The 15953-nt window shown below is 43.1% G+C and overlaps 1 protein-coding gene across 1 annotated transcript in view; it reads left to right on the top strand.

The window, feature by feature from the left end:
* Positions 1–15953, top strand: part of LOC308404397 (voltage-dependent N-type calcium channel subunit alpha-1B-like) — a 341704-nt gene that overhangs the window by 127285 nt on the left and 198466 nt on the right. The window contains exon 18 of the mRNA XM_080894424.1: positions 3941–4047. Coding sequence (XP_080750550.1) covers positions 3941–4047 — 107 coding nt within the window. The remainder of the gene's footprint in view (positions 1–3940; positions 4048–15953) is intronic.

Below are 15953 nucleotides of genomic sequence, written 5' to 3'. Positions count from 1 at the left end.
CCGAGCGGTGCTCTGTTATTGGACTTCTGTGCTAATCACAGTTTGGCCATAACGAACACCCTGTTCGAACATAAGAGTGTCCATAAGTGCACGTGGCACCAGGATGCTCTAGGCCGTAGGTCGATGATCGATTTTGTAATCGTATCAGCAGACCTGCGACCATATGTTCTGGACACTCGGGTAAAGAGAGGGGCTGAGCTGTCAACTGATCACCACCTGGTGGTGAGTTGGATCAGGTGGCGGGGGAAGACGCTGGACAGACCTGGTGCACCTAAACGCGTAGTGAGGGTGTGCTGGGAATGTCTAGCAGAGGCCCCAGTCCGCGAGATCTTCAACGCACACCTCCGGCAGAGCTTCAACAGCATTCCGTGGGAGACTGGGGACATTGAGTCCGAATGGACCATGTTCAGCGTCTCCATTGCCGAAGCTGCTGCATTGAGCTGCGGCCGCAAGGTGGTTGGTGCCTGCCGTGGTGGTAATCCCCGAACCAAATGGTGGACACCAGAGGTGAAGGGAGCCACCAGGCTGAAGAAGGAGTCCTATCGGGCTTGGTTAGCCTGTGGGACTCCGGAGGCAGCCGACAGGTATCGACAGGCCAAGCGGAATGCGGCTCGGGCAGTGGCTGAAGCAAAAACTCGGGTGTGGGAGGAGTTCGGAGAGGCCATGGAAAAAGACTTTCGGGCTGCCTCGAAGAGATTCTGGCAAACCGTCAGACGTCTCAGGAGGGGAAAGCGGTGCTCTACCTGCACTTTGTATAGTGCTGGCGGAGCGCTGCTGATGTCGACTGAGAAAATTGTCAGGCGGTGGAAGGAATACTTCGAGGACCTCCTTAATCCCACTGACACGTCTTCCGAGGAGGAAGCAGAGTCTGGGGATGAGGGGAATGACCCGCCAATTTCCGGGGGCGAGGTCACTGAGGCAGTTAAACAACTCCTTGGTGGCAGAGCCCCTGGTGTTGATGAGGTCCGCCCCGAGTTCCTGAAGGCTCTGGACGTTGTAGGGCTGTCCTGGTTGACACGCCTCTGCAATGTTGCGTGGAGATCAGGGGCAGTACCTGTGGACTGGCAGACCGGGGGTGGTGGTCCCCATCTTCAAGAAAGGGGACCGGAGGGTGTGTTCCAACTACAGGGGGATCACACTCCTCAGCCTCCCTGGGAAAGTCTATGCCAGGGTGCTGGAAAGGAGAGTTCGTCCGTTAGTCGAACCTCGGATACAGGAGGAACAATGCGGTTTTCGTCCTGGTCGCGGAACACTGGACCAGCTCTTTATCCTCTCCAGGATACTTGAGGGTGCATGGGAGTTTGCCCAACCAGTCTACATGTGTTTTGTGGACTTGGAGAAGGCATTCGACCGTGTCCCTCGGGGTGTCCTGTGGGGGGTGTTGCGGGAATATGGGGTGTCTGGCCCATTGCTACGGGCCATTCGATCCCTATACAACCGTTGCAAGAGCTTGGTTCGCATTGCCGGCAATAAGTCGGACTCGTTCCCGGTGGGTGATGGGCTCCGCCAGGGCTGCCCTTTGTCTCCGGTTCTGTTCATAATTTTTATGGACAGGATTTCTAGGCGCAGCCAAGTGGCGGAGGGCTTTCGCTTTGGTGGCCTCAGAATCTCATCTCTGATTTTTGCAGATGATGTGGTTCTGTTGGCTTCATCGGGTGAGGGCCTCCAGCTCGCACTGGAGCGGTTCGCAGCCGAGTGTGAAGCAGCGGGAATGAGGATCAGCACCTCCAAATCTGAGGCCATGGTTCTCAGCCAGAAAAGGGTGGAGTGCCCACTCCGGGTCGGGGATGAGTTCCTGCCCCAAGTGGAGGAGTTCAAGTATCTCGGGGTCTTGTTCGCGAGTGATGGGAGAAGGGAGCCGGAGATCGACAGACGGATTGGGGCTGCAGCTGCAGTAATGCGGACGCTGCACCGGTCCGTCGTGGTGAAGAGGGAGCTGAGTGTAAAAGCGAAGCTCTCAATTTACCGGTCGATCTACGTCCCTACCCTCACCTATGGCCACGAGCTGTGGGTAGTGACCGAAAGAACGAGATCGCGGATACAAGCGGCAGAAATGAGCTTCCTTCGAAGGGTGGCTGGCCTCTCCCTTAGAGATAGGGTGAGAAGTTCGGCCATCCGGGAGGGGCTCAGAGTAGAGCAGCTGCTGCTCCACATCGAAAGGAGCCAGCTGAGGTGGTTCGGGCATCTGACAAGGATGCCCCCTGGGCGCCTCCTGGGTGAGGTGTTCCAGGCATGTCCCACCGGGAGGAGGCCCCGGGGCAGACCCAGGACACGCTGGAGAGATTATATCTCTCGGCTGGCCTGGGAACGCCTTGGTATTCCCCCGGATAAGCTGGAGGAGGTGGCTGGGGAGAGGGAGGTCTGGGCCTCTTTGCTTAGGCTGCTGCCCCCGTGACCCGGCCCCGGACAAAGCGGATGAAAATGGATGGATGGATGGATAGTTCATAAAATATTTTTTTATGAAGTTCTAGGCATTTTCAAGCCTTTTCTGAAGGAAAAGTGTATCACAAAAACAAAAGAATAAGAAATATTGCTAGATAGTGTAATCAGAGTAGAACCAAATTTGGCCGTTTCTGGATGGTACTCTAATTAATTAATTTAGTTAATGTGCATATTTTTTATTTTCATTTCAAATGATCATTTTTTGATAATCTTCACAGTTCTCATTTTCTGTTAAACCATATTCACTATAATGTTATGATTCTAAGTTATCCTGTTAGATATATAATATACTAATGATACTTCTGAAAACTTAGCTTCATATATCAAATACTTTTCAACATATGTATTTAAACAAAGGTCGGTTGACCCACTTTCATTTTTTCATACATAATGTGAAATAGTTAATGTTATAGTTTTCTAGTTATAACTGAGAAAATAATTTTGTTAAATATATGCATATCTTGCTTCTAAATTTTAACCAGAGTTTTCAGAATCTTCCGGGGCTGCGCTTGTCAAAATGGTAGCCATTTAAAGCAGGTCTTGAAAATGAAACACATGCATATATTTAGCTAACTTGAGTAGTAATTGAGTAGAAATTTAGAATTTAGTTCTATTTGGGTTGCAATATTTACTTTTAGTTTTGTTTTGTGGTATAGCTTGTGATATTTGCTCATGAAATAAAGATTTTTTTTATGAAATATTAATTTTTGTCACAAAAATGAAAAAAAATTCTTTATTATTCTATATTATAAAATTATTCTGTTTTTATCATCATTCCTAAAGCTTTTGATGTAAAACAAACAAACAAACACAATTCTGATTTTAACTAAGGTCTGAACCTATGCTATATTTAGAAGAAAGGCAAGATAGATTTTTTTAATAATTAAAAGGGAAAGGTTTCAGTTTGAATTATCTATTTGTCCCTGATTGCCAGAACTTCACTATTTAATATGACAAAAAATGATATATTCTTATTGTTGGGGGTTAGAGTTAGAATTAGGGTGAAGGCTGGTGTCATCAATAGGTGGCTTAGACCTCAGAGGTTTAATTAAGGGTGTTTTCACACTGTTGGTGTTTAGTCCGTTTAGATCAAACTTGTCCTTTTATCTCTTTGTGCCATGTGTTCGATTTTTGTCTGTGTGAAAGAAAACCAGATTACATGTAAAAGGTGAGGAAAAGTGATTTGGAACAGACTAAAGATGCTATTGATGTCAAAATGCCCTAAGATGGCAAGCCCAGGTTTTGGCAAAAGAAAAAAGAACCTCGTAATCTTCAGTGATTTTACCCTTATAATATATCCATATTCTGAATGCTCCTGCTAGACTTAAATTTGCCTTGTTCTTTAATAGTGGACCTTCTATCAACAATGGTCACAGTAAAATAAATATATTATAAAGGACTTCTCAGTGTATTGAGTGACAACTTGTTATTTATTATAGTCCTGAAATAAACACAAGTTAAAATATGTGTCCATGTATGTTTTTTTCTATACCTATAGGATGAAGAGGAGCAAGAGGAGGCTATTAATAAGAAACTTGCCCTCCAGAAGGCCAAGGAGGTAAAGGAAGTCAGCCCCATGTCAGCTGCTAACATTTCCATCACAGCGTAAGTCTACTTCCTTTAATGTTTGTCCTGACTTGATAAACTGCATCGTAGTGACTCCCAAGAATTGTGGGTGGTTTTCCTTTAGCTACATTAAGGACCACTTTACAAGTATGCAGTCTAAATCCTTCCATCCTGTGTCAATATTCAACACACAGAATACATTTTTGCATTTTTGATGTTCATATTAAATCTTTGTCCACAAAATATCATTACAAATATAGAAAAAAAGCAGAAATATGTAACAGCTTAGCACAAAACAACTCAGCTAGAATGGTTCTCTGAGATTGCAGACCAAAGCCAATGCTCAACTCTTCTGTGATATAACAAACACCATCTTAACAAATATCAGAATAGTATTTCCAAAGCTATTAGATCTGTGCAGGTTGGATACTAGCATTCCCTAGTGTTCAGCTGTTGCAAAATCACTTTGATTGGCTGTGACACATGTTCAGAAAACATCATTTTGTGAGGCTTGATGAGACAATCATCCCTGCCTACTGATAAATACTGGGAAATACATTTGTGACTAAAAAAAAGTTAATGTTTGTCAAAACAAAAACGTCAAATCCAGTGTGGCAGAAAAATTTAAACTTTAAACTTTGCTTGATCCAACAAATCAAATCATGCATATGGTTCAGAATGTGTTAATTGTTTATTCATATTTATATGTAAACAGTTCATTACATGGTCATTATCTGGAACACAAAACATCCTTGACTACTGTTTGTTAATTCAAATTAGACTTTCTCAATATCTTTGTTATCTATGCTAGCGCTTACATCTTGTGGAGATTTACCCACTTGAGGAATGGTCATCTGAAATATATGTACGTGGATGTTTTATATCTAAAACTTTTAATCCGAAAATATTTTTCTTTGAGACATCGTTTTAGAAAGTATTAGTGTGGATTGCACGGGCAGCACGGTGGCACGGTGGTTAGCACTGTTGCCGCACAGCAAGAAGGTCCTGAGTTCAATTCCACCATCAGGCCGGGGTCTTTCTGTGTGGAGTTTGCATGTTCTCCCCGTGTTTGCGTGGGTTCTCTCCGGGTACTCCGGCTTCCTCCCACTGTCCAAAGACATGCAGCTTGTGGGGATAGGTTAATTGGATAATCCAAATTGCCACTAGGTGTGAATGTGCGAGTGAATGAGAGTGCGAATGGTTGTCTGTCCCTATGTGTTAGCCCTGCGACAGACTGGCGACCTGTCCAGGGTGTACCCTGCCTTTCGCCCCATGACAGCTGGGATAGGCTCCAGCGCCCCCCGCGACCCTGAAAAGGATAAGCGGAAGCGAATGGATGGATGGATGGATAGTGTGGATTGACCATTGTCAAGGCTAATAGGATGGTAGACTTTAGCACAGCGCTCGGGAGATCACAGTTCAGTAAGACAAGAAAAGGGAAATAGTCCAGGAACAAAGCGAATCAACACATCCAAAATTTACAGTTCACACTCCCTTTCAACTGAGGATTAAGCGCACCACACCAGGGAAGGAAATCCAGGGGCCTGTGCACAGGAAACAGACAGTCAAAATCCGAGCAAAAACAGAGTAGCAGGAGCCAGGGTTTCAGCTAACCGATTAGCCCAATTACCAAACAAAGAGTTATCCTCATCCACTACCTTAAGTAGTGGATTCTTGATAAACATGTGGGTGATTAGAGCAGGTGTGCCTGGCCAGAGTTGGGAACCCGTAAAAAGAGGAGAGAGGGGAAACACAAGGGAGAGCTAGACAAAAAACAAAACCTTGATGTGCAAGCCAAGGAAGACTCACTGTGTAGAATATGAAAGTTGCCCTTCTTCCAGTCCCACGTAGTACAGGACAGTAGACCGGCACTGGGATTCTATTGCGATTGGTAAGACGTTTATTTTGCTCCATGGTCCTTAGCAGGATAGCATAGGTAGCCTTCCAGTGGCAGTGCCAACTGCATAGATTATGCCATACGACAAGCTCACCTTCTATGGCATGTTATGACATCATGGGCATACTCCACCAAGCAAATTTACTTACAGGTATAAATAAAGTAACCTTGAATCCTTGGTCATCCCTGGTTACGTAATCATTATGATTACGTAACCAGGGATGACCAAGGACCAGAGGAGTAAGAAGGGCTTCAAACACATAGAAGCTCACATCTTCAGTGTGGTTGCCAGAGAGAGTGAGTGAGACAGTCTGAGTCTTGTGTGATATCAGGGAGGTCCTTTTCCATCCAGGGCCATGACTTAAAATACTTTACAGAGGGACATTATTGGGACATTGTTAGTGCGGGGGAGAATAAGAGCCAGGAGCATTCTGGGAAAGTTAAATTTTCACCTGTGTTTGCGGACATGGTCATCAATTTTTACACATTGCAAATTTACTTGATGAGCAGCCAACATCAGGGTTAGACTCAAAAACATTCCGAAATTTAGGAATGAAATCTTCAAAAGAAAGAATGGGGCTTGCTTTTAGCACAGCCTGTGCCCATTTTAGCACCTGGTCTTAAAATATCTCCACAAAAAAAGCAATCTTGGAACAATCTGACTCATATGCCCTTTTTTGTTTGAATACTAGCAAACTCTATGTGTAAGAAATCCAGCACATTTGCTAAACTCACCCTTGAACACCTCGGGAGTGGAGAGACAGTCAGTTCTCTGATCTGAGGAGGTGAGGGGATAGAGGCTGAAAATGGTGGATTAACCATACCTTTTTACTACCTTTTACCTCTGCGATTTCTTCAGCGATCATGGTTCGCCAATAATGTGGCGGAGCATTTGCTCATGCCAGTCCACTTCCTTTGAAGTGAAAGCACAGCTCACAAGAGTCAGCTCAGTCCATTTTTGTGGTTGTATTGTTCTGTCAGAGATGATTGGCAGGTCCAATAAAAACAGAGCCTTAGCCTCAGCAAGATGTGATGAATCTCGCCAACAAATATAAACATAAAAAACAAGCACAGAGAAACAAGAAGGAGAAACATTAAATACTAAGAGAAAAACAGACAAAGAACAAAACCTGGAGTAGACAGCCAAGCAGGATGGAGGCACCATGGCAGTCACAGTCAGAATGTTCTTTAATTAGATATATTAACATAACATATATTAAATAACCAACAATTGCACCAGTTTCTTAAACTGTCATGTAAATAACAACCAGGATAAGGGATTGTAGAACCTTAATTAAAACCTAATTGATTCCCCTTCCTTGTTTGCACATTATCCTATATGTAGTTAGGAAATGTCAAGATGATCAAGAAAACCACCCATCTGAATAAAGTATAATTTTGCCAAACCTCCTCTAAGGGTTAGACTCTGTTAGTGTCAGTGGACCTCTGGCTTGAGAATTTGAATCTCAAGGTTGTCTCCAAAAGTTGATTCTGTTCATGTGGACGTAGCGTTTTCAGTGGGAGAAACATTTCGTCACTCATCGAAGTGACTTCTTCAGTCTCAGCTGACTGCAGGTTTCCCTAATCTTATAAACAGTACATTTGCATAATGACTGAAACCAGCCCAGTCCTCATTTCATTCTCATTTGATAGGATACTAATAGACAGAGTAGACAGATAATAATTGAATGTTGTCTGGCTGTTTCTCTGACTTCATGCTATATGTTTTCCCCACGTTCCCCCTTTTTTTTTTTTTTGTGCATGTGCAGTTTTCTAACATGCAGTTGAAGTAACGTGCACTCTAGCAGCTCGTCCATCTGCAGCATTAGCTCACTGTGAGTTATTTTTACAACTTTGAAGTTCTGTCATTAACGTCCCCACATCCCTCTCCTGTTGACGTTAAACACTGTACTCTTATCAGGTAAACCTTTTTGTCATTCTGCCTTTGTGCCTAAAATGACATGGGGGCTCTTATCACTCATACCTTGTGACAGAGTTGTATGTGTCAGTAAAATTACGTGTGTATTTTTTACTGATTTTACTTGTAATCGACAAGTGTCGTGAGTGACTGTCAGCTCTTAACTCTTTATTATCATCACCTTTTGCTGATTTCTTTTCAGTGTCTGCCCTACCTCTTCTGTACAGTTTAGATTTCCTGCTTAAACCATGTATGTGGATGTATAACTGCAGGTTTGACTCATTTTCCAAGCTGGCTATTTTATTGTTCAGTGTATGTTGGGGCATAGTGTAAAATGTAAAGGTACAGTGGTTTAGAAATAATTTAAACCTGATATTTAGTTATTGAATTTAAATAGTAGAAAGATAATAACTGACACTTATGAACAATGATAGCTTTTAATCACAACTTAAAATATCAAATTATAATGTAGTGGTTTTTTGTTGTTTTTGTTATGAATATAATTCTGCAAGATTTAAGTGGGTGATTGCAGTCGAGATATTTAAGCACCTGAATTATTGTAATACAAAATTATTTGTGTTTTGTCTTGCTAAATGAAGGGAGTTCTTCACAAAAAGACATTGTATAGATTAGAGATGGACCGATCCGATATTAATAATAATAATAATAATAATAATAATAATAATAATAATAATAATAATAATAATGGATACTTTATTGATCCCCATGGGGAAATTACTTGTTTTTCTCTGCATTTGACCCATTCACTCAGTGAAGCAGTGGGCAGCCCACTAAGCAGGCGCCCGGGGAGCAGTGTGTAGGGACGGTACCTTGCTCAGGGGTACCTCAGGGTAGCCGTTAAGTGGATTCGAACCGCCGACCTTCCGATCATGGGGCGACCACTTTACCTACTGAGCTATCCCTGCCCCATTACGTATCGGTATCGGTCCGATACTGACCTAAATTACTGGATCGGATATCGGAGAAAAATAAAAAATGTAATCCGATCCATTAAATATCACGAAAGCACCTCACAAAACTTGCAACACGCCATAACTCACCTCAGAACGTTAGCACGTCGGAGCAGTATGCATCACGTGATAGAGCGGCTGTGGCATGCGGGACCTGTCGGTGGTCTGGATAGCATTTGGAGCTTCGCTAGCAACCCGGCATTTCATCTCCGACAAAGTTATCCCCGAGAGAAGTAAAGCAAGTGTGTAAGTCCATCTCTGAATGTTTGTAAAGCATTCCTGCATTAAGCTTAACGAGCGACTGCCTCTCGCTCTCCGGCTGCTACTTCAATCATGAAACTGCTTAATGATCAGCTGATCGGCTTTTCTGTCGCGAGTCCGTGTCTCTCTTGTTTGCTTTTGGCCCACTTTGCACCAGAAAGAGGAAACCAGCGGCTGAACAACAGCAGCACGTTTAAGCTTGATCAGCTGTTGTTAGAATGTATTTAACAGAGGTGTGGACTCGAGTCACATGACTTGGACTCGAGTCAGACTCGAGTCATTAATTTTATGACTTTAGACTTGACTTGAAAAAATGTTCTAAGACTTGTGACTTGACTTGGACTTTTACACCAATGACTTGGGACTTGAATTGGACTTGAACCGGTTTACTTGAAAAGACTTGATATTTTACCCCAAATACAAAATTTAACATGCATATTATATAGAGATTGAAAATGTGACGTCATTCACGGGTAGAACCGCAAAGGATTCTGGGAACTCGTGGCAAGCGGTACTAGCGCACGCAGGCTTTCAATTAAAATCAGTTATACAGCGATAAAAAGAAACACAAGAAGCCGTTGTATTATTAACTGCAATAGCCGGTCGCATGACAGCCATGGGAAGCCGACGGGTAAAGAGATCGGTTGTTATCGGATTACCTCGTTGAAGAGAAATTGTTCGAGCCATGTTTCCGAAGTAACAAAGAGGCGACGGGTGGCCTGGATTGCAGCCATTCAAAGGTCAAATATAACGTCCCAGAACCCTCCAGCTCACAGGTTAGTCTGCTCCAAGCATTTACACAAAGGTCAGTGTTTTTTAGTAGTTAATACGTCACTTTCATAATATAACTGGTGATATAGGTTACAAGCAAGTCTGGCGCTGAACAGAAATTGTCGCGCTATGCTCCTTTATTTATTGTGCATAAATAGTGAATTGTCCTGACACAATATTGCGTTTCGCCTCTGTTATTATGGTACATTGACAAAAACATATACTTTTATTCACAGGATAAAACAGGTTTTTTGTATCACTAATTGCCCAGTACGATTACAGCATACAGTATTATTGTCACTGCTACATTTCTGTGATGCTACCAGAAATTATTTCCACTACTAATTAATTACCGTTGAGCTCAAAGGTCCTATTAATAAACGGTTAACGAATGTGTATTTATGACGACGATTTGTGAGACTGGTAAACTTATGATACGTACGATGGTCTTTACTTTCTACACGGTGCATTTCAAGGTCCTGTACCCATCCGTCGGTAAACTGTACCTGGGCTTGTTGCAGTGACCTGAAGTTACTAAACTTCATGAGTGTATGCACTCACTCCAAGAACGTATGATTATAAATATGCATATAAATATGCTACGATGAGATAGCTGACTTCATCTAACTAGCAAATGTTGTCCAGGCTACGTTGGTGATACAGTTTTTTTAATGTGTATGATATTTTTGTCATGCGATTTTAAAGCCGGTCCTACAACCGCATCCAAGAATGACATGCAGCTTATCTCAGAACTGTCGGTGAAAATTATTCTTGGAGCTAAGTTTAATTGAGCTGCATTTTAAAGAGGTGCAATTTCACAATTTGTGTATATTTTCTAAGTTCACTATTTTGTCATGTGTTGAGAAAAACACAGATTTTAAAATTACATGGTCTAACATTTACATTTAGCATAACTGCAACATTATTTTTTCGTTGTTTTTTTTTTTAAAGACTCGAAAGGACTTGAAATTCAAAGTTTCAGACTTGTGACTTGACTCGGACTTTTACACCAGTGACTTGAGACTCGACTCTGACTTGCCTGACATTACTTGAGACTTGACTTGAGACTTGAGGATAAAGACTTGAGACTTACTTGAGACTTGCAAAACAATGACTTGGTCCCACCTCTGGTATTTAATATTACTTTCTACTCCAGGATCTTTTTCTACGTAGCTGACACTGGTAACTGTGCAGGGGCGCATCTAGCAAAGTTTAGCCAGGGGGGCCGATAGGGCATTAACAGGGAAAAGGGGACACAAAGACATACTTTTCTTTCTTATTCTCATTTAAAATGTCTCGCTTTTAATTATTTAATATTTATCTGAATCTTACACCCAAAGTTTTAATCTGATGTAAAATGTATAGAAGTCCATTATTGCATATAGTAACTATTAAGTCTAATATATATACCCTAGTAAGCTATAGTACTTTTTCCTTTGGGAAGGTACCATCTGTGCAGTCTGCAATTTTGTTGAAGAAAGATGTTGAATCTATTTAATATTTCTTGAAAAAGAATTGATTTCTGTTCATTTTTTTTCACACTCCATCAAATTAAGGTTGATTACGTCGATTAAGCATCATGAGGTGGAGCGTGAGGGGTGGTTCCCTATTTTTTATTTATTTATTTTTGTTGTTGCTGGGAGTTGGAACCCTATTAGTTAGGTTGCTTAATATTTATGCTAAGTACTCTTTAAAATACCAGAATAGGGAGGATGGTGTAGGTTTAAGTTTATTAGATTGATCAGTATTGCTGAACTATGAAATATTTTTTTTGCATACAGGTATAACAGAATAGCTTTAGTGTAGTTGTTGTTTTAAACTTGAGTATGAACTTATACAAAATGCAGCAAGATATTTAAAAAACAGTTTTGTTGATTAAAAAACACTATATCGGATTCATATCGGTATCGGCAGATATCCAAATTTATGATATCGGTATCGGTATCGGACATAAAAAAGTGGTATCGTGCCATCTCTAGTATAGATGGTTGCTTGTGTTACTCCAGCACCTGAATATGTTATTAATAGTACCTCTACAGATGTGCAAGTTACCCATGTCAGGTACACTGATGATGGGTACGCAAAGTTCAGACTTTTAAACAAAGTTGTAACAAGTTTATTTCAGTAATGACCAGCATTCTACCAAGAGCAGTGCAAATTAGAAATTCAAAACTGATCATAGTGGATAAAGGAGAAGAGTGACCAAAATAATGCAGTGTTAGTACAGGCTTCACACATTTGTTTTCTGGATTGGATTGGTTTTAATGCAGGCACAATAATCCACAATGAGTCAGAGTCATTATGATGCTTGCAAAGCAAATAGTTTCTTTATTTTATATGTAACCCCTTCATAAATCCAGTCGACTACAGCCCGTTCACCAATATAAGCAAACATATTAGACATACAAAAACACATAAAAACAACAACAACAAAAAATCATTTTTCAACTGTTTTTCATGCAGATCTTCATAAGTTGTGGTTGCATTTCTTCGGCATTTAGGTAGAGAGTACAAAGGGAATAACATTTTTAGGTGGTGGGTAATTTAAATTAAAACATTTTGAAGATACTTGCTGAAGATACAGCTGCTGTATTTCCCAGGGAGGGTGCAAGATATTGCCACTCAAAGATGGAGAAAGTTGTAAGAACGACAGGGCAGGAGAGGAAGGTCAGGACAGTAGGTCATATTTAAAATTAAGGACTGCTCAGTGCTATTCAGTGAAGTGGAAATTTAAAGCACATGTAATGTCCTTACTTGTTAAATCAGATATTTGATCTATATATGATGTGAAGGTTGTTACCTTTTTTTATTTTTTCGTATTGAAATGTTCTGCAAAACAAACTTAAGAATCAGAATCAGAATACTTTATTGATCCCTGGGGGAAATTATTTTTTGTTACAGTGCTCCATTATAAACCAACATTAAGACAAGACAGACAATACACTAACTAAGAATAGTACAATATATACATATATATACATACATACATACATACATACATAAGTCACTCATAAATAAATAGCTGAAAAAGAAACATGTGTAGTTATAGCAGCAAACAGTGTGTTAAGTGGATGCGTTGTACAGGGAGATGGCCACAGGCAGGAAAGATTTCCTGTGTCATTCAGTGGTGCTTTTCGGTCATCTCAGTCTCTCACTGAACGTGCTCCTGTGACTGACCAGCATGTCATGGAGTGGGTGGGAGGTGTTATCCAACATTGTCTTTATCTTGGACAGCATCCGCCTCTCCGACACCACCTTGAGGGAGTCCAGCTCCATCCCCACAACATTGCTGGCCTTACGGATTAGTTTATTGAGTCTGTTGGCATCTGCGACCCTCAGCCTGCTCCCCCAGCATGCAACAGCATAGAGGATCGCACTGGCCACAACAGACTCATAGAAAATCCTCAGCATTTTCCGGCATATGTTGAAGGACCTCAGTCGCCTCAAAAAATAGAGACGACTCTGGCCCTTCCTGTAAAGTGCTGTGGTGTTTTTAGCCCAGTCCAGTTTATTGTCAATGTGTACTCCAAGGTATTTATAGTCCTCCACAATGTCAACACTGACCCCCTGGATTGAAACAGAGGTCAAGTGTTTCCTGGTCTTCCTGAAGTCCACGATCAGTTCCTTGGTCTTTGCCACGTTGAGCTGCAGATGATTCTGCTCACACCACGTGACAAAGGAGTCGACCACAGCCCGGTACTCTGTCTCATCATCCCTGCTGATGCATCCAACCACCGCAGAGTCATCAGAAAACTTCTGAAGATGGCAGGTCTCTGTGCAGTGGCTGAAGTCTGTGGTGTAGAGGGTGAAGAGGAAGGGGGAGAGGACAGTCCCCTGTGGTGCCCCTGTGTTGCTGATCACCTTGTCAGACACACACTGTGGGAGACGTACATATTGTGGTCTTCCTGTCAGGTAATCAACAATCCAGGACACCAGAGAAGCATCCACCTGCATCGCTGCTAACTTATCACCCAGGAGGGTTGGCCTGATGGTGTTGAAAGCACTGGAAAAGTCAAAAAACATGACTCTCACAGTGCTCGCCGGCTGGTCCAGATGGGTGTAGACACGATTGAGCAGGTAGATGATGGCGTCCTCAGTTCCGAGACGAGGCTGATAAGCAAACTGAAGGGGATCCAGATGTGGTCTTACTATGGGTCGCAGCTGGTCCAGGATGAGCCTTTCCAGGGTCTTCATGATGTAATCCTGGGGGCCACTGGGACGTGGCGTCTTTGGTACAGGGACGAGGCATGATGTCTTCCACATCACTGGGACCCTCTGCAGACTCAGACTCAGCATAAACAGTTTATGAAAGACTCCACACAGCTGGGGGGCACAGGTCTTGAGGACAAGGGGACTCACTCCGTCTGGTCCAGCAGACTTGCCTGAGTGAAGTCTCCTCATTTGCATCTCAACCTGGTATTGAGTGAAGGTGATGGGTGGGGGAGGGGTGTCAGGAATCTCACAGGAGGCAACAGCGCCATGTGAAGAGAGAGGCTGGCACAGTGGTGTGGCTCTGGATTCCAGGCTGACTACAGGTGAGGTTGTGGGGGTGGGAGCAGACACTGTGGTGTCAAATCTATTGAAAAACAGATTCAACTCGTTGGCTCTATTCTCACCTCCCTCAGCTCCCCTGCTGTTGGTTGGCCTGAATCCAGTGATGGTCTTCATGCCCCTCCACACCTCTCTCATGCTGTTCTGCTGGAGTTTCCACTCCAGCTTCCTCCTGTAATTGTCCTTAGCCTCTCTGATCTTGTCCTTTAGTAACACCTGGATCTGCCTCACCTCCTCTTTGTTGCCCCCTCTGAAAGCCCTCTTCTTGTTGTTGAGGAGGGCTTTGATGTCCTTAGTCACCCACGGCTTGTTATTTGGGTAACAATGAACAGTCTGAGCTGGAACAATGGAGTCGGTGCAGAAAGTTATGTAGTCTGTGATACACTAAGTAAGCCCATTGATGTCCTCGGCGTGAGGCTCACAGAGTGTTTCCCAGTCGGTCACCTCGAAACAGCCCTGTAGTTCCGCTATTGCCTCCTCTGACCACCTCCTAACAGTCCTGGTGGTCACAGGTTCCCTCCTCACAATTGGCACATAGCGGGGGGTGAGGTGAATCAGGTTATGATCTGACCTACCAAGTGGGGGGAGGGAGGAGGAGCTGTATGCATCCTTGACGTTAGCATACAGTAAGTCTAAAATTTCCTCTCCCCTGGTGGGACAGTCCACATATTGTTTGAATGTTGGTAGTGTATTGTCCAGTGATACATGGTTGAAGTCACCCGAGATCACAATAAAGGCATTCGGGTGCTGAGTCTGTAACCGAGCTATTGCAGAGTGGATAGTGTCACATGCAGCTGTGGGGTTAGCAGAGCGAGGAACATAAACAGCCACCAAGATGACGTGAGAGAATTCCCTGGGTAAATAATACGGCCTGAGTCCAACAGCACACAGTTCAGTGTCCGGGCAACAAATCCTTTCCTTGATTGTTATGTTGGCAGGGTTACACCACCGGTTGTTAACTAAAACAGCAAGCCCACCTCCTTTCCGCTTACCGCTAGCGATGCTGTCCCTGTCCACCCGAACAGTGTGGAAGCCTTCCACGGAAGCATTGTCGTCGGGAATGTCCTGGTGCAGCCATGATTCGGTGAAACACATCAGGCTACACTCTCGGTATTCCCTCTGACTCCGTACCAGTGCTGAGAGCTCGTCGATTTTAATTGCCAACGATCGCACATTTCCCATCACGATAGACGGCAGACACGGTTTATACCTCCTCCTCGCTTCGAGCCTCCGCTGTCTCACCGTCACCTTTTTTCTTCTTTTTTGTCCTTGACCTCTGCATCCCCGATGTGTTTTCCTCCAAATTTCAGCTGGTACTTCTGCGGGCCTGGCCAGCGAGCCGGCCGGCATCAGGGCGATCAGCTGATCTCTGGAGTAAACAGTCCGTGAGTGTAGGAGATGTGCCGCGGTTCCGTTCCTTGATAAAAGTAACAGTTCCACGGCCACCAGAAGAACAAAAACTCTCTCAATCCACATGATTGAGTAAGAGATAGAAAACGGATGAAAATACAAGTCAGAAAAAAAAAGAATACGTAAGAAAAAAGAGCTAAACTAAGAGAAAAGCAGGAGCGACTGT

Source organism: Rhamphochromis sp. 'chilingali' (genome assembly GCF_963969265.1).
Source record: "Rhamphochromis sp. 'chilingali' genome assembly, chromosome: 10".
NCBI classification, from domain to species: domain Eukaryota; kingdom Metazoa; phylum Chordata; class Actinopteri; order Cichliformes; family Cichlidae; genus Rhamphochromis; species Rhamphochromis sp. 'chilingali'.
This window is presented reverse-complemented; position numbering and strand designations above follow the sequence as displayed.